Consider the following 27,580-nt stretch of genomic DNA (forward strand, 5'->3'; position numbering starts at 1 on the left):
CCACACTCAGGTGGCCAAGATGGAGTGGTATGAGTTGCTTCGAGGAGTTGGCCTAGGAATTTCCAGATTTTCTATTCTACTCTATTGGAAAAGGAAAACAGTGGGCTGTACATCCCTTTTATGTGATACTGAGGGAGTTAACTTTTGGCCAGCCTGTGTGTCAGTGCAATGGAGATCCTGAATGTTCTGAGACAAGAGATGGACAATTGCCAGGGATTATTGCCTACCCCATGTACTCACCCTCTCTTACCTTGGGAGATTCTGACAATGGTTTTCAGTGGCCTCATCTCAGCCCTTGATTCCTGACAGTCAGTGATAGTCCTTAGCCCCCAGCTCAGAGCAAATCTTTAATGAGCAAACTTCTGGGGGTACCCAAGGCTCTTTTGTGGAATGTTTCCTCTCTAGACTTCTGAGGACTGTGATTAGCTGTTCTGAATACTGGGAGAGGAGACACCTGGGGAGGGTAGTTCTAAGAATGAGGCTGTACAGCATGATGCCAACCAGACTTCACTGTACAGACGACCCCACCAATGTGTCCTGGAGCTCCGCTTCCCCAGAGCCCCACCTTACTAGGGAAAGAGAGAGGCAGACTGGGAGTATGGATCTAACAGTCAACGCCCATGTTCAGTGGGGAAGCAATTACAGAAACCAGACCTTCCACCTTCTGCAACCCACAATGACCCTGGGTCCATACTACCAAAGGGATAGAGAAGGGGAAAGCTATCAGGGGATGGGAAGGGATATGGAGATCTGGTAGTGGGAATTGTGTGGAGTTGTACCCCTCTTATCCTATGGTTTTGTTAATGTCTCCTTTTTTAAATAAATAAATAAATAAAAAGAAAAAAATGAATGAGGCTGTTTGCTGGGGGCCTGGTTAGTGGATTAGGCTGAGGACACCTTTCAATCTAGACTTGGGCTGACTGTTTCATTTCTCATCTTGGTCACAGTAGGTTTCGCAGCTATAATAGTGACACTGAAAAGCCACTGTGAAAAGGCCTGCATGATTTTTTTTTTCTGTCTGATTTCCAAATGTGTGAAATTTGGTATGTTTCCTCTTTTCCTACCGTGTTTTAATTCTGTGAAGAGGCAGTGTAGGCTCTGTCATAACCACTCTCTCTCCAGGTCTCCTACTTCTTACTGAAAGAAAAGACAGACAGGTGGGAACATACAGAGGAGGTGGGTGGGTGGGTGGGAACAGGTAGATCTGCCCCCTCCTTCCAGCCCAGGAATCATGATTACACAGATCAGGTTCCCTTCTCCCATGCTATGACCCAAAACAACAGTGAGGAGAGTGGAGGGGGAGAGGAGACTGGGTCCAAAAAGAGGAGTGACATTCACCTAATCAAAGTTACAAAGAGGGGCCTTCAGAGGTCCTTTGCTTATACTAATCCTACTCCCCTCCCCAGACAAACTAAGGGCCACATGCCCACTGTGTATGTTAGCTCACTAACTGCAGTGGTAAACAACTCTCAAATTGTGGAGGCTTAAAATGACCCAGTCCATTGCAAGTAAGCAGGAAACTGCTCTTCACAGTTACTCTGGGACCCAGGCTCTCATCTTGTGGTTTCCCAGTTCCCTGAGGCCTTGGGTCTTTCCGCTGATTCTCTGTGTCCAGCTGGCAGATCAAGAAAGATAGGATATGGTGGTTTTATAGACTAAGTCCTGGAGAAAGGAACTGCTCTTTTTCTCTCCTTTTTGATCCAGAGGAGTGCAAATCCTGCCAACACTTTGCTAAGTTACTTCTTGAGCAAACTGCTTGACTCCTATGGAACTATTTCCCTCTCTGTAAAGTGGGAGCAACCCCATTGACTTATCTCTCCATAGAGGAGTCAGTGATGACAATGATGCTGTGACACTTTGGAAATACAGTGTGCTGCCTCCGCCCAAGAAAGAAATAATCACCAAGGCTTGAGAGGCTGTAAATCCTCACCAGCTGATTGCTCAGAGCTGGATAGGACCCAATATCTGGGAAGTATCTCTAGATTGGTGAGCAGGGGTGGAGCCAGGGATCTTGGAACTGCCCAGGGCAGAGGGAGGGGCTACTTGACCTCTTTCCCTTCTCTCTGAGCTATGGGATTTGGCAGTATACCCTGTGGCCTGGAGGGGATCTACGGAATTAGAGCCCTTATACATCAGCAGTCATACCTGCTGCTTTGCTGAGACCAGCACAACTGGCACAGTGACAGCATGGAAGATGGAGTGCCATGGGGAGTAACAGTGGTGTTAATGCTGTCCTTTACCATGAGCTTACTCATGCCAGGTTCTGAGCAGGTGCTGTTTTTGATCAGCACACAGTTCTGCAAGGTGGCAATATGAGTTGTACAAGCAGTTTACGAGATCCAAGTAAGCTTGCATTCAGACTCATGGGATAGTTGGGATAGTTACTTCACTGTTCTGTGCTTTGGAGGTCCTCACTCACAAAATGGGGATAAAAATCACCCCATTTCATAACCTAGGGTGGCTCTTAGAAGTGTGGGGTCAGAGGACACAAAGATAAGCAGGAGGCTGAAAAAGAGAAATCCTCTTGTTTTTGTTTTTGCTTGTTAGATTTATTTTTTAAATATTTTGTTTATTATTGGATAGAGACATAGGGAAACTGAGAGAGGAGGGGGAAGATAGAGAGGTAAAGAGACAGAGAGACACCAGTGTTGCTGCTTCACCACTCCTGAAGCTTTCCTCCTGTAGGTTGGGACCAAGGATTGAACCCAGGTTCTTGAGCATTGTACTGTGAGTGCTTAGCCAAGTGCACCACCACCTGGCCAGATCACCCTCTTGCAATAGACTCCTTTATTCCTAGGAACAGGTAGATGAAGCTGCTCTGTTCTTTCTCCTTGGGCATGGAAATCTGTTGCATCCTCCCTCCCCCCGAGCTTACCCTAGAGTCTATGCCTGCTCTGCAATAATTGAACACAAAAATCTCATCCCAGTCAGAAAAAGGCCCCTGGCAGAGAGAAGGAGGTCTTTTAAGTATGGGACTTCAATAACTCTTTGTCCCTATAGTGTTGATCATGACTGTAGTTGTAATATAAATGGTTCTAATAATTGTTTAAAATCTCTCTCCTGCATTCAGAATATAATCTTCCCAAGGATAAGGAAAGCTTTACCTTTTTATTTTGTCTTATTTATTTTATCTCTTTTTCTTCTCCTCCTCCTTTATTTTTTTGCCCCCCCCCATGCCACCAGAGCTTTGCTGGAACTTTGTTTGCATGATTCTACCACTCCTGGTTTGTTTGTTTGTTTTCCAAATAGAGGGTTGCACAGGGGAGGAGGGAGAGTGGGGAGGAGGGGGAGGGAGAGATACTACAGCAATGCTCCACAGCATTACTACACTGCTTATGAGGCTCCCCTTTTTGCATGGTGCTCTCAAATGATGGCCAGGGGCTTGAACCCAGTTCCACATGCATAGTAAAGTGTGTGCTCTACTGGGCAAACTATCTCCTAGAAGCATCACCTCTTTAACCGTAAGACCTAATCCAGTGTTTAAAACATAGCAGATATCCAGTGGACTTTTTTTAAATGTCTTTATTGGGGGATTAATGTTTTATAGTCAACGATAAATACAATAGTTTGTACATGCATAACATTTCTTAGTTTTCCCAGTAGACTTTTGTTGCAAAAATATGATTTGAAAATATATAGAGTGGCACAAATTCATGATCAAAACCCAGTTCTGTGTGAATACTTTTTTTTCCTTTCTTAAAAATTTATTTATTTATTTAAAAAGGAAACATTAACAAAACCATAGGATAAGAGGGGTACAATTCCACCACCAGATCTCTATATCCCCTCCCCTCCCCTGATAGCTTTCCCATTCTTTATCCCTCTGGGAGTATGGACCCAAGGTTATTGTGGAATGCAGAAGGTGGAAGGTCTGGCTTCTGTAATTGCTTCCCTGCTGAGCATGGGCATTGACTGGTTGGTCCATACTCCCAGTCTGCTTCTCTCTTTCCCTAGTAGGGTGGGTCTCTGGGGAAGCAGAGCTCCAGGACACATTGGTGGGGCTGTCTGTCCAAGGAAGTCTGGTTGGTATCATGCTAGCATCTGGAACCTGGTGGCTGAAAAGAGAGTTAACATACAAAGCCAAACAAATTGTTGAACAATTATGGACCAAAAGGCTGGAATAGTGCAGATGAAGTGTTTCAGGGGTACTCACTGAAAACTATTGTGTACTTCTGCTTTCAGGTATATATTTTGCCCTAGTTTATGGGTATGTGTGAACATATGCTCTACCTCAGGGGACCTGGTCTATATCTAGTTGTTGGGACTTTGTTAGGAAGTGAACCGCCTGGAATGGAATTAGAGAATACTATGAAAGGAAAGGTCTCACCCAAGTGATGAAGCTGGAGGGTTGTCATTCCACACCTGAAGTCTCTGGACACAGCCTGAAGTGAAGCATGCTGAGGTGGCACTTGTTGCATTGATTAGGTTGTGATCGGTGGATGCAATATTATTTGGTATGAATTGAGAGAAGCGTGCATGAAAGTTTACCCCACCCTAAGGTTCCAGGACTGGGGGAAATAGAGGCTCTATAGTGGAAAATGTGAGGTTCCTGCTGTCTCAGGGTTCAAGAAGACAATGGATAGTTATTGTTGTCATCACATTATTTGGTAATTGGGTTAACTTTGAGAATACTTTCTTTAGTTCCATATTTTGCTCTATTCTCTCTTCACCCCCAACCCCAGTATAGCAAAACCTGCAAGCTGTTTTACAATGTCTGTCTGTCTGTCTGTGTATCTATTTGTCCTTCTAGGGTTATAAAAAGTTCCAGTATCTAACCTCGCCAGTGACTGCTTGGAATAAAGGGTGCTCTTCATAGCATCCTTTGTAGCTAAACATGGCATATATAAATTCTGACCAATGGTTTAGAATTAGTTACTGCTTTCAGGATGTATTCTTAAAATAAACATATATATAATTTATTGTGATAAAATAGATAGATAGATAGATAGATAGGAACTGCAGCATTGTTCTAGCACATGTAATGCCAGGGATCAAATTCAATGTCACCTCCTGGGCTGCTTTCAGAATGTATCCTTGCATGTAGTAGTGCACTCATCACCCTCCTGTTACTTTTTCTAGCTGACTGTTGTTTGGATATCATGAAGGGAGCTGGAGCAGCCCCTTCAGGTCATCAGAAGAAGCTCTGGCCAGTAAGAATGGTAGAAGCCAGATGAATAGAGCCTGTGAAGATCAGGGCATCTCTGCTGTAGCCCTGGGCTGAATTTCAGTTTTACAAAGAGAACCTTAGTTCAAGCTGAACAAGTGGCATGCAGAAGGTGACTGTTAGACTGGCTTCTGGGTAGAGGAGAGAAGACAGGGCTTCTCCAGGCAATGGGTGTTCAATTTTCTGCTGGGGTGAACCTCCTTTTGCTGAATAGCAGGCTCTGGCTCCCCCCCCCCCCCAGTCCCATCAGCCATGGCTTTAGGCTTTGGGAAGCTGTGTTTTCTCCCTAATGACCCTTTCTCTTTAGATAGGTCCATGCCCATTGCAGGCCCAGAGCTGAGAAACGTTGTCTCTTCTCAATTGTGAGAAAGTTCTTTAGTGTGGAAGTGACACACTAAAAGTGCATCTCCCCACACACTCCTCATAGGGTACAGAGAGCCAAAAGTCAATGCTCCTATAACCTGGTGGAAGGGGAATCTGTGGTGCAGATAAAATAGTCTCCATAAAGCAGATGAAGATGCAGGAGGCACAGGTAAGAGCAGGACCAATGGAGGCAACATGAGTGGGTGGAAGCCTCCAGACCCTGCTGACTCCTGTGTTGTCACTTCCCCCTTCTGTTTCCCTTATAGAGGTAAGTTCTTGGGGGAAGGGTAACTCGCTGGGCTTATCTTTCTAATCACTCACACCTCTTGGGGACCCTGTGGATGGTGTGACCTTGGACAAGTCCCACGCGTTCCCCTTAGCCTGTGTTCCCTTTGAGGCACCCAGACTAGGCGCAGGGCTAAGTTGGTTGTGTGTGACTTGGGGAGTCTGGGAGGAGGCCCGAGTGCGGGGGTGGCGGGCGGGTCCGAGCACTGCGGGTGGAAAGTGCCCTGCACTCGGCTGCTGCGCTCCCCAAGCTGAGCTGCGCCCCTAGGAGCTCAGTGCCGGGTACGTCCCCAGCCCGGACACTGTCAGGCGGGCAGGTTTGGCCGAGTGGCCCCCACAAGGGGTCTAGATGGAAGACCGGCAGGGGCTGGGGGGGGGGGGGGACCCAGCCCGGCCCCTCCCGCTGACAGGGCGGCCCCGCGCGGGCTCCTCCCCCAGCGCCCGGGATCAGTTGACGCGCGGTTCCGCAGGTGGCAGTGATGGCCCAGTGCTGAGCGCCCCGCCATGGCCGGCACCCCCGGACTCCTGCGCCTGGCGCTTCTGCTGCTCGGGGCGGTGGGCAGGGCCGGCCCCCGCCCCCAGGTGAGACCTGCGGGCCCCAGGGGCAAAGGAGGAGGGAGGCGGCTGGCACTGCGGGCTGCAGGCGCAGGGTCCTGGCAAGGGAGACCCCGACTTGAACACAACTCCGCAGAGGAAATCCCGAGGGAATGGAAAGCTTCGAGGGGGAGTAGGGGCTGGGGAGTTGGGCTTCCATGGCCTGGGTGGCCCAGGGCCGGGCTTAGACGGCGGACGACACCACCAAGTCCTAGAAGCTCCCGCTTTCTCGCTGCAGCCGCCCCTCTCCGGGACTTTGGGGCCGCAGCTCCGCAAAGCACTTTCCCAACTCCTGCGGGTGCCGCCACCCGGGAACGGCCTGGGGCTCCTCAGCCCGCCCCGACCTCTTTGCCACTTTGCCCCGGGTTCCTTCCCCCGGCACCCACAGCCTAACCTGGCCCTCTGGCCGAAGACCCCAGAAAGCTGGGAAGGAGGGAACAAAGGGGAGAATCAGGGTGTGGACACCCAACCCCATTTCCCCCATCAACACCTCTCCACCACCACCACAGAGCAGCTTTGAGTCACCTCCCCCACCCCCCGCAGCTTTTTGTCCTTCCTTATGACCTCCCTCCCAGATGGAACTTGAGTAGCCACCCCACTCCCCAGCCCCAGCCCCTGCAGAAAGAACGGAAAAGGTTCCCTGCTTCTCTGAATCATCCATCGCCCCTCACAGCCCGCTATTCTGGCCTCCCTGGCTGGTTTCACTTGCACTGAGACACCTCGGCCTTCCAGTGCCACCAGAAGCAGGTCACAAGTGGACTCCTGCAGCCCCCACGCAGTCCTCCCAGCCTTTCCTGTCCCCCAGGCTCCTGGGCTGAGCTCAGGTTGTGACTGACTTGCTTTTGGAGATAGCAGTTGTCCAAAGATGCTGTGAGGTGTTTGAGGAAAGAGGAGACTCTTGCTTAGGTCAAGGAACTGTCACTTTCCATCTCCTCCCACTCTTAACCTGAGATCTTTAGCAGTGCACCTAGATAAGAATTTTTCTTAGGAAAACTGTCCCAGAACAGAGAGGAGGAAGAATGATGCTCCACTCCGGCTGAGAACCCAGATGTGGATAGAGGTACCTTCCAGCTAAGGTGCCAGACTGTTTACAACCCCTCCTGGCTTTTACACACTTGTTCTCTTTCTCTTTCCTGGTCCCCTAACCCCAGAGGATGCCCTCTCTCCTAGGCCAGGCTTCTGACTTCCATGGTGTGCTCATGAGCTGTCAGGAGCCAAGACCACAGACTCATTATCTACTTCTCTCTTACCTTTACTAAAGCCTCCTTTAGGCTGTGCTGGGGGTGGGGGTGGGGTGAGAGAGTAAGGGGGTGGGGGGGAGTCTCAGTTTCCTGGTTCTATCCTGTTACAGGCTGTGCACAGACACAGTCTGGATTAAAAAGGGAGAGGGGAGGGGAGAGGGAAGTTCTAGAAACTGTATATCATCTCCCCAAAGTTCCCTTGACTGGAGGAGTCTGGTTCCTGGAACCTGCCCTTCTTTGTGATTCCCACCATTCTTTAGCCCTGAGCCAGAGCAAAAGTCAAATACCCAGGGGCCATAAGCACCCAAGGCAGCAGAGCTGAGAAAGAGAAGCTGGACTCTGTGCAGAGAAGGTGGAGCTTTGGGGGATGTTCTTATAGAGGGCCATTGAGCATCCTTGGCTGGCACAGAGATCTCAGTGAATGCATTGATTTTGTGATCAGATTGTCACATAACCTTGTGTCCACATCCAGTGCTCTAAAAGTGGTGAATTTTGTATTTTCTTTTCTTTTCATCATGTCAGTAAGATGAGAATTAACTCTCTCATGTCCCTGATGTGATGGCAGGGCAAAATCCAAAAAGGAGGGTTCCCTATATTAGATGTGCCAGGGTTTCAGGAACAGAGGCAGAACTGCTGCCTTATCCCTGTCTCCCATACAGAACTAAGGAAGAATACAGAGTGGCCAAGCTGGCAACAGTTTCCTATAGGCAGGGGAATAGCCAAATTGACCTCTGAAGATGACCTAGGCCACTCTTTCACTGTTATTGGGAAGAACTGACCCTCCCACTTCTCTTATCTCCCCCCAACCTCCTTTTTGGAAGGCATTTACTGAGGACACAAGCCAGCCTTTGACACCCAGAGTTAGAATCAGACAAAGCAGGATTCAGATAGAGGGTCTACTATTAGGTTGTGATCATTATAGATTGTTTAACCAACTGGAACCTCAGTTTCCCCATAAATAGGGATCACCGACCCATAAGATTATGGAGAGGCCCAAGATACTGGTGCTCTGAAACAACAGCTAGACTCTTGTGAAACTGATTTGTCTTGGGAACCTGGAATCCCTCTCTGGAGCTGCAGAATAGGAGTAAAGGTGTGGCTATTGAAAGCCCCTTTTTTCTTGGCACTGTAGTGAAGGGCAGAAAGAGCCCAGGGTGGACTTTGTTCTGAGCTGGGCACCCTTTCTCCTGGACAAGGATCCTGGGTAGCAGCCAAGGTAGAACAACCAAGAAACTACATCCTGTTCTGAGATGCCTTGCTCTGGGGAAAAATGGGCCCTTCCTTTATTGTAAACCTGCTCTCATCAGATATGTGTTTATATGTGTCTGTCCATCTGTGTATATTAGATACAGAGATAAAGAAATGAAGAGTCAAAGATGTGGAGAAAGAAAGAATCTAAAAGATCAAAAGAAGAGAAAGAAAACTTTATCTGTGTGTTTGTGTATGGCCCATTTTAGTAGCAGTTGTGAGGATGGGGCGTGGGGGCTCGATCCTGGGTCCTTGCACACTGAAACATGGGGTGGGGGCTTGATACACCAGGACCAGCTCTAGCAGAAGACTGACTCATCTGCTTCAGTTATGGCTAAAATTAATGCTGCCTTCGCTGTTGTATATGATGCCTTATTCTTTTATTTTTATTTCTGTAAACAAATACACATGACCTTTGCCCTCTGTCCTTCAGAACCTGTGACCTTAGCACATTTATTCTCAAAAATGTGACTGGGCTCTACCAGGCTTTGTCCGCTCCCTGAGACTTAGAGTATTGCTGGGGATGAGCACACCACAACCTGTCTTTATCAGAGGTGTCTTGCAAGCTGCAATGACTCCAACTGAGCAGGACTACCCAGAAACCAGAGTCAGTGTGTACTACTTAGGACACTAGCAGTTAGGGCGCAAGCTTCCAGAAAAAAAGCTATTGTCATTTTAATTTCAGCACATCAGTGCACTTTTGTGATTTTAAGAACTGAAATTTTGTTTTAAATTATGTATAAGCCCTAACTTTCATACAAGAGACACACTGGTCATTTTAGCATCTAAATGTGTAATAGTTATTATCTGAAGCCTATTCAGGAAAAAATACAAATATTAAAGAAATATAGTCCCAAGACATTTATTTTATTTTACTTATTTATTTTTTATCTTGCTTTATTTTATTTTACCAGAGTACAACTCAGCTCTAGCTTATGGTGCTGCTGGGCATTGAACGTTGAGCCACTGGTGCCTCAGGCATGAAAGATTTTTTTGTATAACCTTTATTCTATCTCCCCAGGTCCAAGATATATCTAGAAGTGCACACACACATACTCTGAAGAGATAGTTCTCACGTGGGTGGGTCTGTTTGAATCTTTGTTCTAAAAGATCAGCTCTGCTCCCCTATCTGAATACTGAGGTTTCATATCCCCTATTCATAGGTAGGAGGAATGCCCTTCCCATGGCATTCTGGAATGCTTTTGATCCCCTCACCCCATGTCCTTGGGACACCTTCTTTAATTAGCAGAAGCTAGGTTGATGGTTTGATCTGTACTGTCAGGTTAGAAGGGAAGACTGGCAGGGCAGTAGGTGTTGTGTATGTATGTGTGTGTGGTGGGGAGGGAGGTTATTGACCTCTCAGGTCACATGCTTGTCTTTTGCAGGAGGGGCTCTCATGGTATGTCATCACCAGGCTCTGTACTGTTAACCTCAAGATATCCTTCACTGACCAGTACTCCATCATAGTCACTGATCTGAGGGACCTGGAATCTTATCCTTAGTTCCGCTGTTGGGGTTCCATGTGGCCTTGACTGAGCCACTCTCTTCCTCTTGACCTTCCTGGTCCTTTCTAGAATTGAAAATACCAAATTCTGGCTAAGTGGGTGCTTAGAAGGAAGCCTGTGGCAATAAGACAGGTCCCTAGGAACTCTGTCCCCCAACATAAGACCATAAGGTAACATAAGACCTGAATGAGACTCACACACCTCCCTCCCCCTTCGTCTTCAATTTGGCAGACATTTTGCAGGCACTGAGTACACAGCAAGTCTTCCCACAGTGCTTGGGATGGATAAAATATCAGGACATCCACCTGGAACCACTCCGTAGCAGTGACTTCTCAGCCTTTTCAGAAAGGGCTAATGCCAGGTCTGAGTGTGGGACTCTAAAACAAAATCAGAAAGCTGTATGTGTTGTGGGGGGTGGAGGAGTAAACAAGAACCAGGGTAACCCCATTTCTGCCTTCTTTCCTTTTAGGGTGCCACTGTGTCCCTCTCAGAGACTGTGCAGAAATGGCGAGAATACCGGCGCCAATGCCAGAACTTCCTGGCGGAGGCTCCACTCCCAGCCACAGGTGAGTCCAGGAAGGACCCTCTCCATCCCACTAGCTTCTGGGAGGCTTGAACCACCACCACCACCACCACCACCACCACCCACCTATAGTTGGGCATCATTATTTCTCTCTAGAATGCCACATGTGTCCCTCTTTGTGTAATCTGTTCCTTCACCTGAGTGCCTTCTCCCCCACTCCTGAAACTACTCAGGTTTGAAAATTCAGAGTTCTGGGAGATGGCTCACCCCATAGAGTATACACTTAACCATGTATAAGGGCCCAGGTTCAAGACTCCAGTCACCACATGCGAGCACCTGCACAGGGGAAGCTTCACAGGGTTGGAGCATGGTGTATCTCTGTCTCTCACCCATTATCTAAAAGAGAGAGAGAGAGGAGAACAAAAGAAAGAATGAGAGAGAAAGAAAAGCAATTCATTATTGAATGCAAGTATGTCCTCCTATAGGAAATCTTCCCCCAAAGAATTTGATGATCTTTTGGCTCTTACCTTGTTGGCACTGGAACAACCGAGAGGAGCTGTCTTACTGTCACTCCTTCCTGGACCCAACTTGGAACCCTCAGAAGGAGGGTTCTCCTTCTCAGATCTTTACCTGGCCTGTGCACAGGCTGGAGGCCCAAGTAGCATAGTTAAAGGAAGATACATTTGGAGGAGTTTATAGGATGGGCTGGAGCCAGGGAAGCCTGACTTCAAACCCTGCCTCTGAAATCTTAGCAGAGTGATTTTAGGAAGACTATTGCATACTTGTGAGATTCCCTTTCTCCTTCATTTGTGGCATGTGATTTATGAACAGACCTACAGGGATTGCGTATTGAGCACTTACTCCCCTCAGGAATTTATAGAATATGTACTTTTGATGACCACAAAGCCATCTGGGTTCAGGTTACCCCTCATGTCACAGATGTGGAAACAGAGGTAACTTGTTCAAAGTCCCATGACTGCTAAGTGGCCACATTTCCTTGTTTGGCTTGTAAATGTTCAGCAGATGTTACCAGAGCCCATATATCTGCTCATCAGCCTCTGTGGTGGTGAGTCAGCCTAACCCAAACTGTTTTCCAGGTCTTTTCTGCAACCGAACCTTCGATGACTATGCCTGCTGGCCAGATGGGCTGCCAGGCTCATTCGTGAATGTCAGCTGCCCCTGGTACCTGCCCTGGGCCAGCAGTGGTGAGTCCCCCATATCCAAAGAGGCTAGGTATGGAGAGCAAATACGGGGATATGGGGGTGGGAGGCAGTGATACTGCTTCTTTTCATCTGAGACATAGTCCTTTGATCTTTAGGTCTCTTAATGGTTGGTCTGAGTACCTACTGCATGCCCTAAAAGCAAGTTATCTTCTTAATTTTTATACATATCCTATAGCTATGTTAGCTCTGCAGTTGAGGATAGTGTGGTCTGAGAAAGTTTGAGTCATTTGCTCAGATGAAGTGGTAAATGGTAGTCAGGATTCGAACCCAGGCTATGCTCTAAAGCACTCTGTTTTGAAGGGGTCTGAGACCAACCAGAAACCAGCTCAGAAGAAAATATTAGAATGAATCCAGGGGTCTTCCTGGAAGAAATGACCCTCATTGAAACATCTAAGTCACCTGACAGGGGATGGCATAAGTTCCACCTCAGAACATAGAATCAATGTCAGATGAAGCCCAGAGAAGACTCCTACAGAAGCTGTCCCTTTTTCTGCCTTCCCAGTATACCCTCTGAACCCCAAAGTACACAGGGGAAGACTGGTCCCAGAAAGAAGCAGGTGTCTGGGTAAGACAGGGCAGACCAGTCATTCTTTACACAGCACTTCTGTTTTAAGCACTTCTGATCTGTAGCCTGCTGTGAGCACTTCATATACATACACTCAAGAAATCCCTGAAATAACCCTACGAGGTCAGTAGTCTGGTTAGCCCCCTGTGCCAGATGAGCAAACTGGGCTGCAAAGATGTTAAGTGATGTTCCTAAATCCACATAGCATATTGAGTTAGCAGACCCAGAAAGCAGTCCTGGAGTCTGCTTTAAACAAACTGGGAGTCAGTGTGTTTAATTGCCACACCAGGCTTTCTTGAGTGTGTGTGTGTGTGTGTGTGCGTGTGTGTGTGTGTGTCTTCCTGTGCATTTAGCCTCTCTGTTGACAAGACACAGCACAAGGGAAGGAGGACCACGAGTTGCCTATCTTTCCCCTGTACAAAAAGAAAAAAAGAAAGAAAAAAATAAATCCTCTAATTTCATAGCTCAGCTTACCCATGTTCTGGAAGTGGCTGTGTGAGCTCAAACAAGTTTCCAGTCTTCTCTGAGCCTCATCCTGCTCGCCTGAGAGATAGGATGAAGCCAGGTGGTATGGGCATTGGGAAGATTGTAGGTACTCAAATTTTGTCTGCCCACCCCACACTCCTTCCCCCCTCCCAACTTCTTACAAGCCACATACTACCCCCACATCCCAAAGGTTTGGGACCAGCAGCGTGGCCTGCCTAGGCAATGCCTCTAGACCCCAGGGAGCCAGCAGTAGGACAGGACCCATCACTCAGCACTAAGCTGCCCCCAGCTCTGCCTGCTGCTCCAGGCTCCATCCATCACCTTTAATTTTATTTGAGCAGGAAATAGGTCCTGGTGGTGCCCGTTTATGAGCGAACATGGTTTTATTGCTTTCTCCATGAAGATAACAGCCGCTGCACAGGCCCCCTGCCAACCTCCACCCCCTCCCCGGACACCTCCACCCCCTCCCCGGACTCATGAGGCACATTTAATCCCTTTCTGACACATGGAATCTCCGGCAATGCCTCCTCCTCCTCTCTCCCTGAATTAGTGACCAAAAGAGATACCTACAGAGGGATTTTCTGCAGCATCACTGCTGTCACTATCTTGGCCCGGTGGTTCCCTCAGCATCAGGGGCACTGAGGTCTTCCCTGAATGTCACCCAGAATCTGTGGGAGCTGGAAGGGAGCAGTTCTGGAGCTTCTTTGAACGGACCAAGGAGAAACTTCACAGTGTATTTTGGGGGTGGAGAGGAAATAGAGTCCCTACAGAACACATTCTGAGCTGGAAATCTGAAGAGGATTTAATGGAGGGGGCACTTAGAGAAGCTGGGAACAGTTAAAAGGCCAATAAGGTATAGAAAACTCCAAGGACAAAAGTGGAAAGCTTTTGAGTCCTTGAACCTAAGTGGGACTGAAACGAGGCTACAGGATCCACATAATAGCTGAAGGGCATGGCGACAGAGGGGTGATATTGCAGAGTTGTGGCTCCAGAGGGAGGACAACAGTTGCAGAACCTTCAAATTAAGGCCAGGAGGAAGCAGGAGAAAAAGAACTCAGCCTCTCACTTCCACCTTCCAACCTTCTGCCAGTGCGTCCAACTGGCCAAACCCGGTGGAGATCAGGGATGCCAAGTGATGCTGCCCACAGCTGCCAGTCTTCTGGGGTGCCACACAGGGAGAAGAACTCATGACTGCTGGGAGGCATTTAGTCACTTGACTCCCTCCCCCCAGGAATACGACTGTGTCAGGAGCCTGGAAGGCTAATGAGACCTTAGGGGTGGTATGTGTCTGTGTGTAGGTGCCCATGCTGGGCTAAAGGAGTCAGCCAGGGGCCCAGTCACCCATGATACTTAAATTCAGAGCCACCTCTTGTACCTGGGGTGTAGCATCAGTAAGACTTCTTGAGAAAAGTGACACTGGGGCCAGATCTGAAAGAAAAGGCAGCTGGAGAAAGGAGGAGGTTGAGGGAGGGATGACAGCTAGGCATCACTGTGGTGACGGGACCAGGTTTCAGACCTCACAGCTACACAGAATCCATGGGAAGCCAGCCAAGTCAAGGCAGTCTGACCCCCATGATTCAGAATTTAGAACTCTGGATGGCATGGGGAGGGTGGGAACAGTCAAGGGAGAAAACATCCAGAAGAGATGCCTGGTGTCAGCAGGATTTTTCTCAGTAAAACAGAAGGCTGCAGTGACTTCAGAGAGCCTGTTTTGGCCCAAGGGCCTTTCAGAAATCTTATTTACCCACAAACAGCTAATCTGCTTGCCACAAATCATTCCCTTCTCATTAGCTGCACCCCCTCCTGATATCTACCTGTTTGTTAGCTTAGTTCTAATTATATGAGAGTCATAAAATGCTTTTAAAATAGCCTGTAACTCACAATTCTTGGAAACTCTGACAGGTGCCTCCCTTGAGTAATGTGGAGCCTGGGCCCTGGATTTTTCACTGCAGGCTGGAATCACCAAGAGTAGACGGAGGCCAAATTCTGGCTGGGGCAGCATCCTCAGCTCCAGCCCCAGTGGAGAGACCCCTTTGAGAGACTGGGGTAGAAACAGCTTCAAGACATATACCGTGACCATGTTGGGTTTTGTTTGTGTTTATTTGTTTTCTTTTTCTTTTTTTCTATTTATTTATTTTTGCCACCAGGGTTATCCCAGAGGCTTTTTGCCTGCATAACTTCACCATTCTTGGTTGTTTGTTTGTTTTTTTCTTTTTTCTTTCAGTAGAGGGTGAAAGAGAGAGAGAGAGAGAGAAGAATCACCTGCAGCACTGCTCCACCATTCATGAGACTTCCTTCCTGCAGGTGGGCACCGGAAGCTTTAACCCAGGTTCTCACACATAGTAACATATGTGTTCTACAGGGTGTACTACCACTCAGCCCACATGACCCTGTTTCAAGTGTTCTATGTACTGGAAACTTCACACACTTGACCTCCTAATCCTCACACCACCGCAGACCTTGGGAGGCATGGTTCCCATTTTACAAATGAGAAAAACTGAGAGCTTCCATTTGTTTGCTGAGGCTAGAACCAAGAACTGGACTTGAATCTGTGTAGTTTGGAACCTGAGCTCCTTCTTCTACGTCATGACGTGATGCAATATCCCTCGTCTGCACTTACAGCTGATGCCTTCAGGTCCAGTCCTGCCATTGACCTTCATGCCTCCTCTCTGGGGCAGGCTTATGCCTCGCCTCTCTTAGTCCCAGCTTCTTGGTCTGGCACACAAGGCCTGGTAGTCCTTGCCCGCCTGCCATGGTTGCCAGGGTGCAGGAGCTAATGGATTCACGAGCAGCTCTCCACAGCCCTGAGTGCCCACATCCACGTGGAAGGGTGGCTGTTAGCTTGATTACAGACGCCGCTGCAGTTTCCGGGAGGGGAAGTGTTTAATTGGAGGTTTTATTTCCAGCACCAGGGTCTGGCTTAATGAAATATTCTCAGACCTCCTGGCATGTGGCCGGCCACCTCCTAGTGTTGACAAGACTGGAGCCAAGCCCCATGGCTGTGATTTACCAGCTGCTCCTGGGCCAGATATAGCTGGACTGATAAGCAGGGCTGTGCCTGGACCCACCCTACCTCCAGCCAAGATGGGCATCTGGGAACTGTGGGCCAGCCAGGAACCAGTCCTGGCTTTTAATATTTGCTGCTAATGAAAAGGAATTGACAGGCACACTCACAGAGAACCCTGAGAATCCGAGGGCTGCGGTGATTCCTTGATGCCATGCCCATAACACATACACACATACGTGTGTGCATCCATACACTCCCTTCCTACCCTCCAGTGGACTCCAATGCTGGTTATGGGGCTTTGTAATGGGATGGATTGGCAGGGCAAGGCCCAGCTCAGAGGAAGGGCACATGGCCATTGCTGCTGGTCAGCTTTTGGAGGCAAGGAACTGAGGGTTGAAATCCTGACTCTGCTACTTTCTGGCTGAATGACCATGGGTGATTCACTTGGCCTCAATGAGGTTTCACTCCTACACTGTAAAATAGGATGAACAGTGCTCACTGTAAGAAAGGTGGTTGTGCTATTCAAGGGGCCAGGCATATGGACAACAGGTCTTCATGTGCCTGTTCTGTGAGTGTACCGCCTATAAAGTATGTGTGATGAGCTTGGGAAGGAACAAGCCAGCCTTTGTGGATACAGTCAGGCCTGCCATCATCAGCTGTGGCACGTGCTGCTGTGGGGCCTAGGGACACACTGCTGCGGCTAAGTCCTGGTTAGTGGGCAGGTACTTGTTTCTCGCCTTCCCCTGACTCTTCTGCTTCCCTCCATGCTCCCACTTGCTCCCACCAAAATAGGGTGTAGGAGTAGGCTCTGACTCAGGCTCAATTGCACAGAGTCAGCTCAGAATCCCATCACTGCTCTGGGGCATTCTGTTTCTGGACATGGATTTGGCCTCCAGTCAAAAACTCACCCTCTGGTAAAGGCATCTGTGCAGCAGATAAAAGAGGCACTTGGGGGCCTGAGAGAAGGCCTTCCAATTGCTAAACTCAAACTACATATTGCCCTTCCTTCTTTGTCATTATTCATGCCTGGTTTTATTCAAAAATGCATATTGGGAGAAGTGGGGCCCCACGGGGCAGCATTAGGACACAGTTCTTCCCATTGCCCAAAGTCCCCGAAATTGGTTTTCCAGAGGTTCTGTTTCTTGGACTTAAAGCCTGTCTTTGTCATTGAGGTGACACCTGTCTGCAGTACTACGTTGTAGGTGTGCAATATCACACCTTGACCTCAGTATAGACCGCATCACACCTACCTGCCACTAGTGAGACCTCTTTGACAGTGCGGGGGGGGGGGGGGTTTGTTTTGTTTTTCTAGAAGCTGTGATTTACCCCTTCCATATAACCAGAGATTACTGTCTTGAGAAGGACTTGAGAAGGGTTTTTTAGGAAAGAGAGTAGAAGAAGACATCAGGGAGGCTGCACTAGGTGACTTGAAAAGAAGGACTAAGTCCACTTGGTGTGCCCTATAGACTTCTGGCAGTGCAGGAAGGGAACTGTCACCAGATCCTGCTGTAAAGGGCTTCCTGAACTTATCATGGGTGGTTGGGTACCAAGTCTGTGAACTTTGAAGTAGAGACCCTATCTGAGATGGCTGTGTTCCTCCTGGGCCCTTGTAGGGAGGCCCCAGTCTGGCAGTGCTTCCCACTTGACTCCATGTCTCTGCAGACATGGTTCTTACTGCTCTCTGTCCTCCTGGAAGCATGAGAATGGCCACTGCCAATCAGGACCTCCGTGATTTCTCTAATATATCCCTAGACTCCCTCACATTATACCGTCTTCACAGAGCTGGGGGAGCTGGTATTTTAAATCTTTTACTCTTATTTTTGTTTATTTTTTAAATATTCTCTTTATTTATTGCTGGATAGAGACAGAGAGAAATTGAGAAGGAAGGGAGAGAGTGACAGACAGAGAGACACCTGCATCCCTTTTTCACCACTTGTGAAGTCCCCCCCCCCCGGCAGGTGGGGACCAGGGGATTGAACCTGGCTGCGCTGTAGTGTATACACTTAACCAGGTATACCACCACCTGGCCCCCATCTTTTAGTCTTTTGGAATTTTTGTCTTAATTTAAAAAATGTAGTTAGCATTATTTATTAGTGATTTAATAATGACTTACAGGATTGTAAGTTTACATGGGAATAGTTCCACACTGTACCCACCACCAACCTTCTGTGCCCACCTCCCACCCCGAATAACCACAGTAGTTCTCAGTCTTCTCAGCTTGACTATGTTTATTTATTTAGTTACTTATTTATTTTTTCAAGTTTGTGTGTTTCTTTTTTCCCCCTAGTCATTTGAAAATTTGTGATTCACACTACTTCCTAAGATTGTAGGATTAGAGTGTAGTTCCACAGTGCACCCACTAGCAGGGTTGTGTGCCTCCTCCTCCCTCTCCCCACAATAACTACCATAGTGCTCACAAAGTCTTAGAGTTTGACTACCTTTATTTTATTTATTTATATTTCAAAGTTCATGTGATTCAATTCTCTATACTCCAAATATGAGCAAAGCCACTGGGTAGTTGTCTTTCACTTTCTTACTTCACTAGGTATAATCACTTCCAGTTCCATCCATTTTGTTTGAAAGGACACATATCATCATTGCTTAAGTGCAGAGGAGCATTCCACTGGCTATATGTTCCAGACTTCTTTAGCCAGCTGCCTGTCGATGGTCATTTAGGTGGTTTCCACTCCTTGGCTATTGTAAATAAAATAACTATGAATATAGGGATGGGTATGTCCCTTCCAATTAGTGGAATTAGTGTTTGCATCTCCTTTGGCTAAATGCTTAGGAGTAGTATTGCAGGATCATAAAGTATTTCCATTTTTATTTGTTTGAGGACTTTATATACTGATACCTCTCAAATTATTAAATCTTTGAAAATTCTCCCTGGCCCCAGTTTCCCTTCTTGATCCCTGTAAGCTAAACTTTTTTTTTTTTGTCCTTACAGTCTCCTGTAGGGAGATAATGAGGCATTTCCTTGAAGATACCTATAAGCCCCTTTTCCTCTCTGGTGACCTCAGAGCAAATCTGGGACCACAGGCCTGCTGCCTCCCTGCCTAGGTGTGTGGCCCCAGGAGAAACTTCTCTGAGCCAGATGTCTAGATGGGATGTGAGTAGTCACAAACAGTGTTCCACCCCTACTCTGCTGGGCCTGATTTTGATCATTCTTAATTTGCGCTTGTACTTAATTTTTTTTTTTTCCTGTGTCTTGATTCCTTGATGCCAAAGTCTGTGCTTCCTCCTTTAGACAGGGAGCTCCAGGAGGGTAGTGGCTGGGTCTTTTCCCCCTCTTAGGCTGGGAGGGTGGGAGGGTCTTAAATCCTGGCTCTATCTCCACCACTGTCTATATTCCTTTTAGATCAAGGGGTCTTTAAGGGTAGGGCCATGGCTCCTCCCTCAGACTAGGCATCCTCTCAGGAGCTCAGCCTCCATTTTGAAAATCCTCTTTTTTTTTTTTTTAAGATTTTGTTTATTAACCCAAGATAGAAGTGGGCAGAGATAATCAGAGCATCACTCTGGTACATGAGATATCAGGGATCAAACTCAGGACCTGATGCTTCCAAGTTCAACTACCTCCCTGGTTCTCAGTGTCCACTGTGTTCCCAGAGTCTACTCTGCCCGAGGCTGCTGAAAGGAGGTGGGCATTGAGTCCCGAGAATCACAAGTCACTGGGGAGTGGATGGTGCTATGGGGCTCCCATGGCCACTGTTGGTCTGCACTAGACCTTGTCAATAGTGTGTCAGGAGGTACAGTTATAGAATTGAATTAGAATTGTCCCACTTCAAAGTATCCCAGGGTGCTGAGGGTGTTAGTGAACCTTTGTTTGTCTCTTGAAAGGCCACTTAATTAATCAGGAGGTAAGTATTGGTGTGAGAAGAAAAAACAAGTTTAGTCAGGTGCTACCCAAACTTGAGAAGATGGCGGGCTCATGTCTCAAAGAACCATTGTGCTCTGAGGCTGGGAGTCAGGGCTTATAAAGGGTGGTGTGCTGGGGTGGAGGTTGTGGAGGAGGGAGAAGGGGTCTAGTCACACAGTCATCTGGCTGATATAAAGTGTTCTGTTGCAAGATTGTCCATCTGACTGGAGGGATGGGTCTTGCTTGCCACAAGGTTGTCCTGCTGTAAGGGGGCCTATCATAAGGTCTTTTTTAAAAAATATATTGTTTTATTAGGGAAATAATGATTTATAGGACAGTTGTTATCACACAAGTATAATTTTCTTGTCTCCACATAATTTTCTGAAGTTGTTTGTCCAGTTGGGAGGAGCCCTGTCATGAGTAATGAATCACTGGAGCATAGTCGTCTATAAAACTTCCAGACAGACTCATTGAGCAGTATCTTCTCCCCAAGGTCTGCATAATAGATTCATCTTTACCCAGAGGTTTACATGTCAGGCTTCTGGTAAAAGTATGTAAGTGGAGAGCAAGATGGAGTCTGTAATGCTTGCTCACTTACAAGGGGTAAAGCTGTTGTTGGACCTAAAAAGCATTAAGAAGGGGAGGAAAGCTTGAGTGTGTGTGTGTGTGTGTGTGTGTGTGTGTGTGTGTGCGCGCGTGCGCGCGTGCGCATGTGTAGAAGGGAAGAGGTATCACTAACCACAGTCCTGGTGGAGCAAGGGGACCCCTGGTGGAATGAAGTGAGGGCCTGTGGCACCGACTGAAGCTCAGCTCCCGAGGTGTCTCTGTGCCCCAGTGTTGCAGGGTCACGTGTACCGGTTCTGCACAGCAGATGGCCTGTGGCTGCACAAAGACAACTCCAGCCTGCCTTGGAGGGACCTGACAGAGTGTGAGGAGTCCAAGCGAGGAGACAGAGTGAGTCAAAGATGGAAGCTCCAACCCAGCCAGGGGTGGAGGACTATTGAGTGTCCGGTGGTCTGTCTGTGGTCTTTCAGTCTATCTCCTGCCTCTAGAGGCTTTGCATACGTTTTCTGGACAAAGGTGGTGTGTGGTCATTTCTCTGATCCTGGAATGCATCCTGGAAAGCCAAGCACAATTAGCAAAGGCTGTTGTCTTCCTGAGTTCTGGGGTCACCTGTGTGTCTGTCTTGTGGGACCTGAGAGAGGAGGGGAGGAGGGTGTGTGCTGTCCATGTCCACTATGCCCCTGTGTGCATACAGGGCTCCCCGGAGGAGCAGCTCCTGTCCCTCTATATCATCTATACCGTGGGCTACTCGCTCTCCTTCTCTGCGCTGATTATCGCTTCTGCCATCCTCCTTGGCTTCAGGTAAGTGGGGTTGGAGTGGGAGGGCGGGCTCCTTTATCCTCACTCCCCTCACCACAACCACCAGTTCTGACCCCAACTAGAGGAGAGAACAGCAAAACAAATCAACATGCAAGGGACTCCTCTCTTTCTCTCTCTCTCTAGGAGACCTTGCAGTTGCACAGTGATTTCACTGCCCCAGGATACTTTTTCAGTTAAAGACACACACACACACACACACACACACACACACACACACACACAGAGAGAGAGAGAGAATGAGAGAGAGAAACAGAGACATACAGAGACAGAGACAGAGAGAACACATAACCAGAACATCCTCTGGTGCCTTAGCACCTCCCATGTGTCACAAAGACTCAAACCTGAGCCACATGCATGGCACCCTACCCAGTGAACTATCTCTCTATCCCAAGTTCTTTTAAATCCTCAGAGTCCATACCATATACTATGAGGCTACAAACACAACATACAGAACTGTGTGCTTATCTAAACTGTACTGTGTTAGTATATGCATATGATACTATAAAAAAGTATAGTACCTGGACATCCCAAAATCTTAACAATAGGATTAGGGAAAACCTCTTAAGAGGGATAATTTATATCATCAGGAATTCACTGTGACTTCAAACAAGACCTCAGGCCTCTAGAGATTCTGCAGGCTTTGCAACATGTCCGCTTTGGTGGGAAAAATTTGTCCTTCACCTCACCTAGCTAAGCAGTTCATTTCAGAGTGCCAAATCCTTTCCCCTCCCTCTGTGTTGATGGGGATGGAGCCTGGTTCAAGGATGGGAAGGATTCTAGTAGTAGGGACCTCAGGACAGCTGCTAGCAGGAGCAAAAGAAGAAGCATCCCCCACTGGGCACATGGTGCTCAATAAACTGCACTTACGCAGTAGGTATTCTCCCCTGGTGTTATGAAGGGAGAGAATATACACTATGATCACCTGCTCATGTTTGCACGGTTCAGCCTAAGACCTAAAGTTACCACATGATCATACTCCCCAGAGTAACCATTCCTGAAACCACCCCCAACTTTAGGGGACTCTGAGAAAGATCATTAATAATTCCCAGGATCTCTCTATATTTGTAACACATTTGTAAGTAACTGCAAATACGTATGATGTGGGATATATATATATATATATATATGATGTGGGATATATATATATATATATATATATATATATATATATATATATATATATATCCCACATCATATATATATATATATATCTAGATAGATAGATTAGTGGTATGTTGGACCAGAGAGATAGCTCACAATATAGGTCACTTGCTTTGCAATGCTCGTGACCTAGGTTTGAGCCCCACTACCACATGAGAATGCACCAGGGAAAGCTGCATTGTCTTTCATTTCTCTCTGGGAAGAAAAAAAAAGTGTCCTGTGAGTAGTGAAATTCTGCACCTGCAAGGCCACAGTTGTGCAAAGAATAAATAAACTATTTTTTTAAAAATAATGGTATGTTAAACATACTGTTCTGTTATTGCCTCTTTTAGAACAAAATTACATTTTTTGTCACAGTCATTCATATCAGTAAAGGTAACTAGTTATTCACTTTTATTGTCATTCAACTCTTCATTGTATGATGTACCAGTTATTTACCTAGTAACCATTTTTTAAAAAAATTATTAGTGATTTAATATTGATTTACAAAGTTATAAGATACAAGGTGTATAATTCCACACCTTTCTCACTACCAGAGTTCTGTGTTCACCTTCCTCAGTGGCCATCCCCCCTTCCCTTTCTTTCTTTCTTTCTTTCTTTCTTTCTTTCTTTCTTTCTTTCTTATTTCTTCCTTTTATTCATAGAGACAGACAAATTGAGAGAGAAGGAGAGACAGAGAGTGAGACATCTTTTTTATTGTGGGAATTAATGGTTTACAATAAATATAATTTTAATACATGTGTAAAATCTTGTGATTTTCTTTAAGACACTCTCACCCCAAGCTAGCTACTCTTCTTCCACCATTTTACTCCAGGACCTGAAAGCTCCCTCCAGTCCCCAGAATCCTTTACTTTGGTGCAATACACCAACTCCAGTCTAAGTTCTTCTCTGTTTCCATTTTCTGTTCTTTTTTTCTCAATTTCTGTTCATGAGTGGGATCATCCAATATTAACCCTTCTTTTTCTGGCTTATCTCACTTAACATGATTCCTTTAAGCTCCATCCAAGATGAGGTGAAAAAGGATGACTTCATCATTCTTAATAGCTGAGTATTTCATTGTGTTCATCTGTCTTTAGGGTGGAGAGACAGAGGGGTAGGGGGTGGCAAACTACTCAACTCTGGCACAAAGTAGTACTGGAAACTGCACACCTGTTACATGTCTCTGGGTCCTCAGGCATACTAGCCAGTACTCTAATGGGCTGGAATATCTCCCCATCCCATCTGTATTCCTGTCTATTGATCTGTTTGTCCCTTTGCCATTACCATGGTGCCTTAACTACTATACATTGATTAAAAATCTTGTTCTTTCATAACAAAGGTCCTTACTATTTTATGGATCTTTAAAACTATCTGGACTATTGTTGGCCCTAGGTAATTCTTTGTTAGATTTAAACACTACACATACACACACACACACACATACACACACATACACACACACAGTACTATTGCGAATTTTACTCTATCAGATTTATCAGTTAATGTAAGGAGAATTGATGTCTTCAAAATGGTTTTTCTATCTAGAAATATATTATGCCTTTCATTAATTTAAGTCTTCTATAATAATTTTAGGTAAGCTTGATTACATTTTTCTTAGTGCTTTTGTCTGTCTTCTGTTGAACTTGTTTCTTGGAATTTTAAAAATTTATGTTTTACTTGTTAATGTCTGGTCATCATAAAGATACGTTTACTAGCACATCATAGCATACATATCATAACCTGTCATAGCATGTGATCAGCAAATAATGCTGTGCTTCCTTGCTCCAATAATGTGTGTGGATCCACTTGCATTTTCTCAGAAGATGACCTTATGACAGTTTTATTTATTTCTAATTCTTGTACATTTTTCCCTTACCTGTCTTCCTGACTAAGAGCTGTAATACAGTGTTGCCTATATGAAGTGGTAGCTCCTTAAAGCTAGAAGATTCCTATTTGGATCCTTATTCAGAGTGCTTTTTTTTTAAAGATTTTTAAAATATTTATTTATTTATTTCCTTTTTGTTGTCCTTGTTTTACTGTTGTAGATATTATTGTTGCTATTATTGATGTCGTCATTGTTGGATAGGACAGAGAGAAATGGAGAGAGGAGGGGAAGACAGAGAGGGCGAGAGAAAGATAGACACCTGCAGACCTGCTTCACTGCCTGTGAAGTGACTCCCCTGCAGGTGGGGAGCTGGGGGCTTGAACAAGGATCATTACACCAGTCCTTGCACTTTGTGCCACGGGTGCTTAATCTGCTGCGCTACTGCCCGACTCCCTTCAGAGTGCTTTTAAAGTGTCTCAGTAAAGAGGGATGGTTGCTTCCAATTTGCACAGATAGCCTTATAGGCTAAGAGATGCTCTCCTGTTTCCAGTTTTCTGATACATTTTTACATGAAAGAATGATAAAACTAATCTAATCTTTTTAAAATTCCTTCTATGTGCGTAGCCCCAACTTGCCTCTGTAAGACAGACTGGAGGCTTGTCAGATGTGGGTCCTGTTATCAAAAAGCAAGCAGGGGCTGGCCGGGTGGTGGTGCACCTGGTAAAGAGCACATGTCACAATACACAAGGACCCAGGTTTAAACCGCCAGTCCCCACCTGTTTGGGGGGTAGGGGGTAGGTGAGAGGTAAGTTTCATGACTGGTGAAGCAGAGCTGCAGGTTTCTCTCTCTCTCTTTTTTTTTTGAAAGTATTTATTTATTTATTTATTCCCTTTTGTTGCCATTGTTGTAGTTAATGCTGTCATTGTTGTTGGACAGGACAGAGAGAAATGGAGAGAGGAGGGGAAGACAGAGAGGGGGAGAGAAAGAGAGACACTTGCAGACCGGCTTCACCACCTGTGAAGTGACTTCCCTGCAGGTGGGGAGTTGGGGGCTCAAACTGGGATCCTTATGCCTGTCCTTGCACTTTGCGCCACATGCGCTTAACCCGCTGTGCTACTGCCCGACTTCCAGGTTTCTCTCTTTTTCTCTCCCTTTCTACCTCCCTCTTACCGCTCAATATCTTTTTATCGTATTAAATAAAAGAAAGGGGGAAAGAGCAAAGTAAGTTCACCTTTGGAGAATGTAGTCCTCGAACAAATACTGCTTGGGTTCCACATTTCTTTTTGTAAAAGAAGATGCCACCAAAGGAAGGATAGAATGTGGAAGAAAGATGGGGCAGGGGCGGTGACTACAAAGTTTAAGGCTTCAGGGAGAGGTAGGACTTGCATTAGACCTGATGCATTTTCAAGGTTATGGGGGGTAAGGGCATTTTGAGAGAGAGGAAGACAGGAGCACAGTCCCAAGGCCAGAAATACACCTGGGGTGTATGAGAGCCCAGGGATTGGGAATTATGGAGTGAGTCTCTTGGGCATTTTGCAAGGGAAGGCCCCGGCTTCCTCCCACAGACACCTGCACTGCACTCGGAACTACATCCACTTGAACCTCTTTGCTTCCTTCATCCTCCGAGCACTATCTGTATTCATCAAGGATGCGGCCCTCAAGTGGATGTACAGCACGGCAGCCCAGCAGCACCAGTGGGATGGGCTTCTCTCCTACCAGGTCTGTCCCTGTAGCACCTGGGGAGGGAGGGGTGGCCGGGGAATAATGCCTCCCTCACTCCACCCCCCCCCCCCAGCCTGTCACAAAGGAATGCAAGAGCTGCCAGGCCTGGTCCTCAGTGTGATGGGGAGAGACAGCTGCCCCTGGGGAACCCCTAGTTTGATTCAGGAGACAGTTCATCCACCCAAAGAGTCTAATACCACCCTTAGGGATGTCGCAGTCTGACATAGGGGAGCAGCCTTTAGAGATTCACCTGAGTTCGAATCCCACCTCTGCCACTTTTCTAGCTATATAGTTTGGACCAAGTCCTCTAACTTCTCTGAGTCTTGTTTTTCTCGTGTGTGTGTGTGTGTGTGTGTGTGTGTGTGTGTGTGTGTGTGTGTGTGTTTCACTTCTTCCACTCAGGACACAGAACAGTGAGAGTGAGGATGTAATGAGCAAGTCACAATCTTAGCACTAGCCATGGTGCAAAGGTGTTGGCCCCCCTCTTCATTCACTCTTCCTCCTAGGACTCTCTGAGCTGCCGCCTGGTGTTCCTGCTGATGCAATACTGCGTGGCAGCCAACTACTACTGGCTCCTGGTGGAGGGCGTGTACCTTTACACGCTGCTGGCCCTTTCAGTCTTCTCTGAGCAGCGCATCTTCAGGCTCTATCTGAGCATAGGCTGGGGTAAGGCCTGCTATCATTCATTTCCTCCCCTTCCTGAGTCCCAGTCTGGGGCATGGGCTTGGGGACAGGTATGGGAGAGAGAGCTTAACCCAATTTGAATTGCTGCCTTCAGGCTATCTCCTATTGATTACGTTGGTACTCAGAACCCACTGCTGGACCAAGGAGCAGGGCTCATTGGGCACACAGTTCCTGGGCACAGGACTCATTATGGATGAGGCTATCAAGGCTGTGTGTGTGTGTGTGTGTGTGTGTGTGTGTGTGTGTGTGTGTGTGTGTGCGCGCGCGCGCGCACGCTGGGGTGGGGGAGCTGGCAGCACCTCCCTTTGTAGACTCCTCTCTACATGAAAGCAAGGGCTTTGACACCACTGACAGTCATGGTACTATCCTCAGTTACCTCTGCTCTTAAGACCTTTTGGAGAAAGAACCCCCAAACTCAGACCTGGAAGTCAAGGCCCTTAAGGAGAAGGGGACTCTTACAGCTCAAGATGCGTGGTAATGGTCATTGAGGTATTGTGGCTCTGTCACTGGGCCATGAAGAGGTGGGTGCAGAGGATATCTGGGTGGGGCAGGGGGAGGATGGATTGCAGGTTTACTTGGAGCCCAGCTGGAAATGTTCTAGCCAAAAAAGTTTGCCGAGAACCATTATGTCTTTTTTTTTTTTTGCTGGAACATTTTTGATTGTGCTTCTGCCTCTCGTCATGCAGGGTTCCAATGAGACCAGGGTTGGAACGGGGGTAGGGCTGGTCTACAGAGGAGTCCCCACCCCACACAGCATGTCCTTGT

General features: G+C 47.0%; 1 protein-coding gene across 2 annotated transcripts in view; it reads left to right on the forward strand.

Moving 5' to 3' along the window:
- Nucleotides 1-6,032: 6,032 nt before the first annotated feature.
- The window catches only part of GLP1R (glucagon like peptide 1 receptor), a 42,698-nt gene continuing 21,150 nt past the window's right edge, over nucleotides 6,033-27,580 (forward strand). Inside the window, exons 1-8 of one of the 2 annotated variants that reach the window (XM_060189744.1) lie at nucleotides 6,033-6,394; nucleotides 7,395-7,466; nucleotides 10,870-10,966; nucleotides 12,021-12,128; nucleotides 20,896-21,014; nucleotides 21,319-21,425; nucleotides 25,975-26,128; nucleotides 26,638-26,797. In XM_060189744.1, the coding sequence (XP_060045727.1) occupies nucleotides 6,317-6,394; nucleotides 7,395-7,466; nucleotides 10,870-10,966; nucleotides 12,021-12,128; nucleotides 20,896-21,014; nucleotides 21,319-21,425; nucleotides 25,975-26,128; nucleotides 26,638-26,797 (895 nt within the window). In that variant the 5' untranslated portion in view covers nucleotides 6,033-6,316. The remainder of the gene's footprint in view (nucleotides 6,395-7,394; nucleotides 7,467-10,869; nucleotides 10,967-12,020; nucleotides 12,129-20,895; nucleotides 21,015-21,318; nucleotides 21,426-25,974; nucleotides 26,129-26,637; nucleotides 26,798-27,580) is intronic. The other variant, XM_007517828.2, reaches the window with a different exon arrangement.

Source organism: Erinaceus europaeus, chromosome 4, assembly GCF_950295315.1.
Source record: "Erinaceus europaeus chromosome 4, mEriEur2.1, whole genome shotgun sequence".
NCBI lineage: Eukaryota > Metazoa > Chordata > Mammalia > Eulipotyphla > Erinaceidae > Erinaceus > Erinaceus europaeus.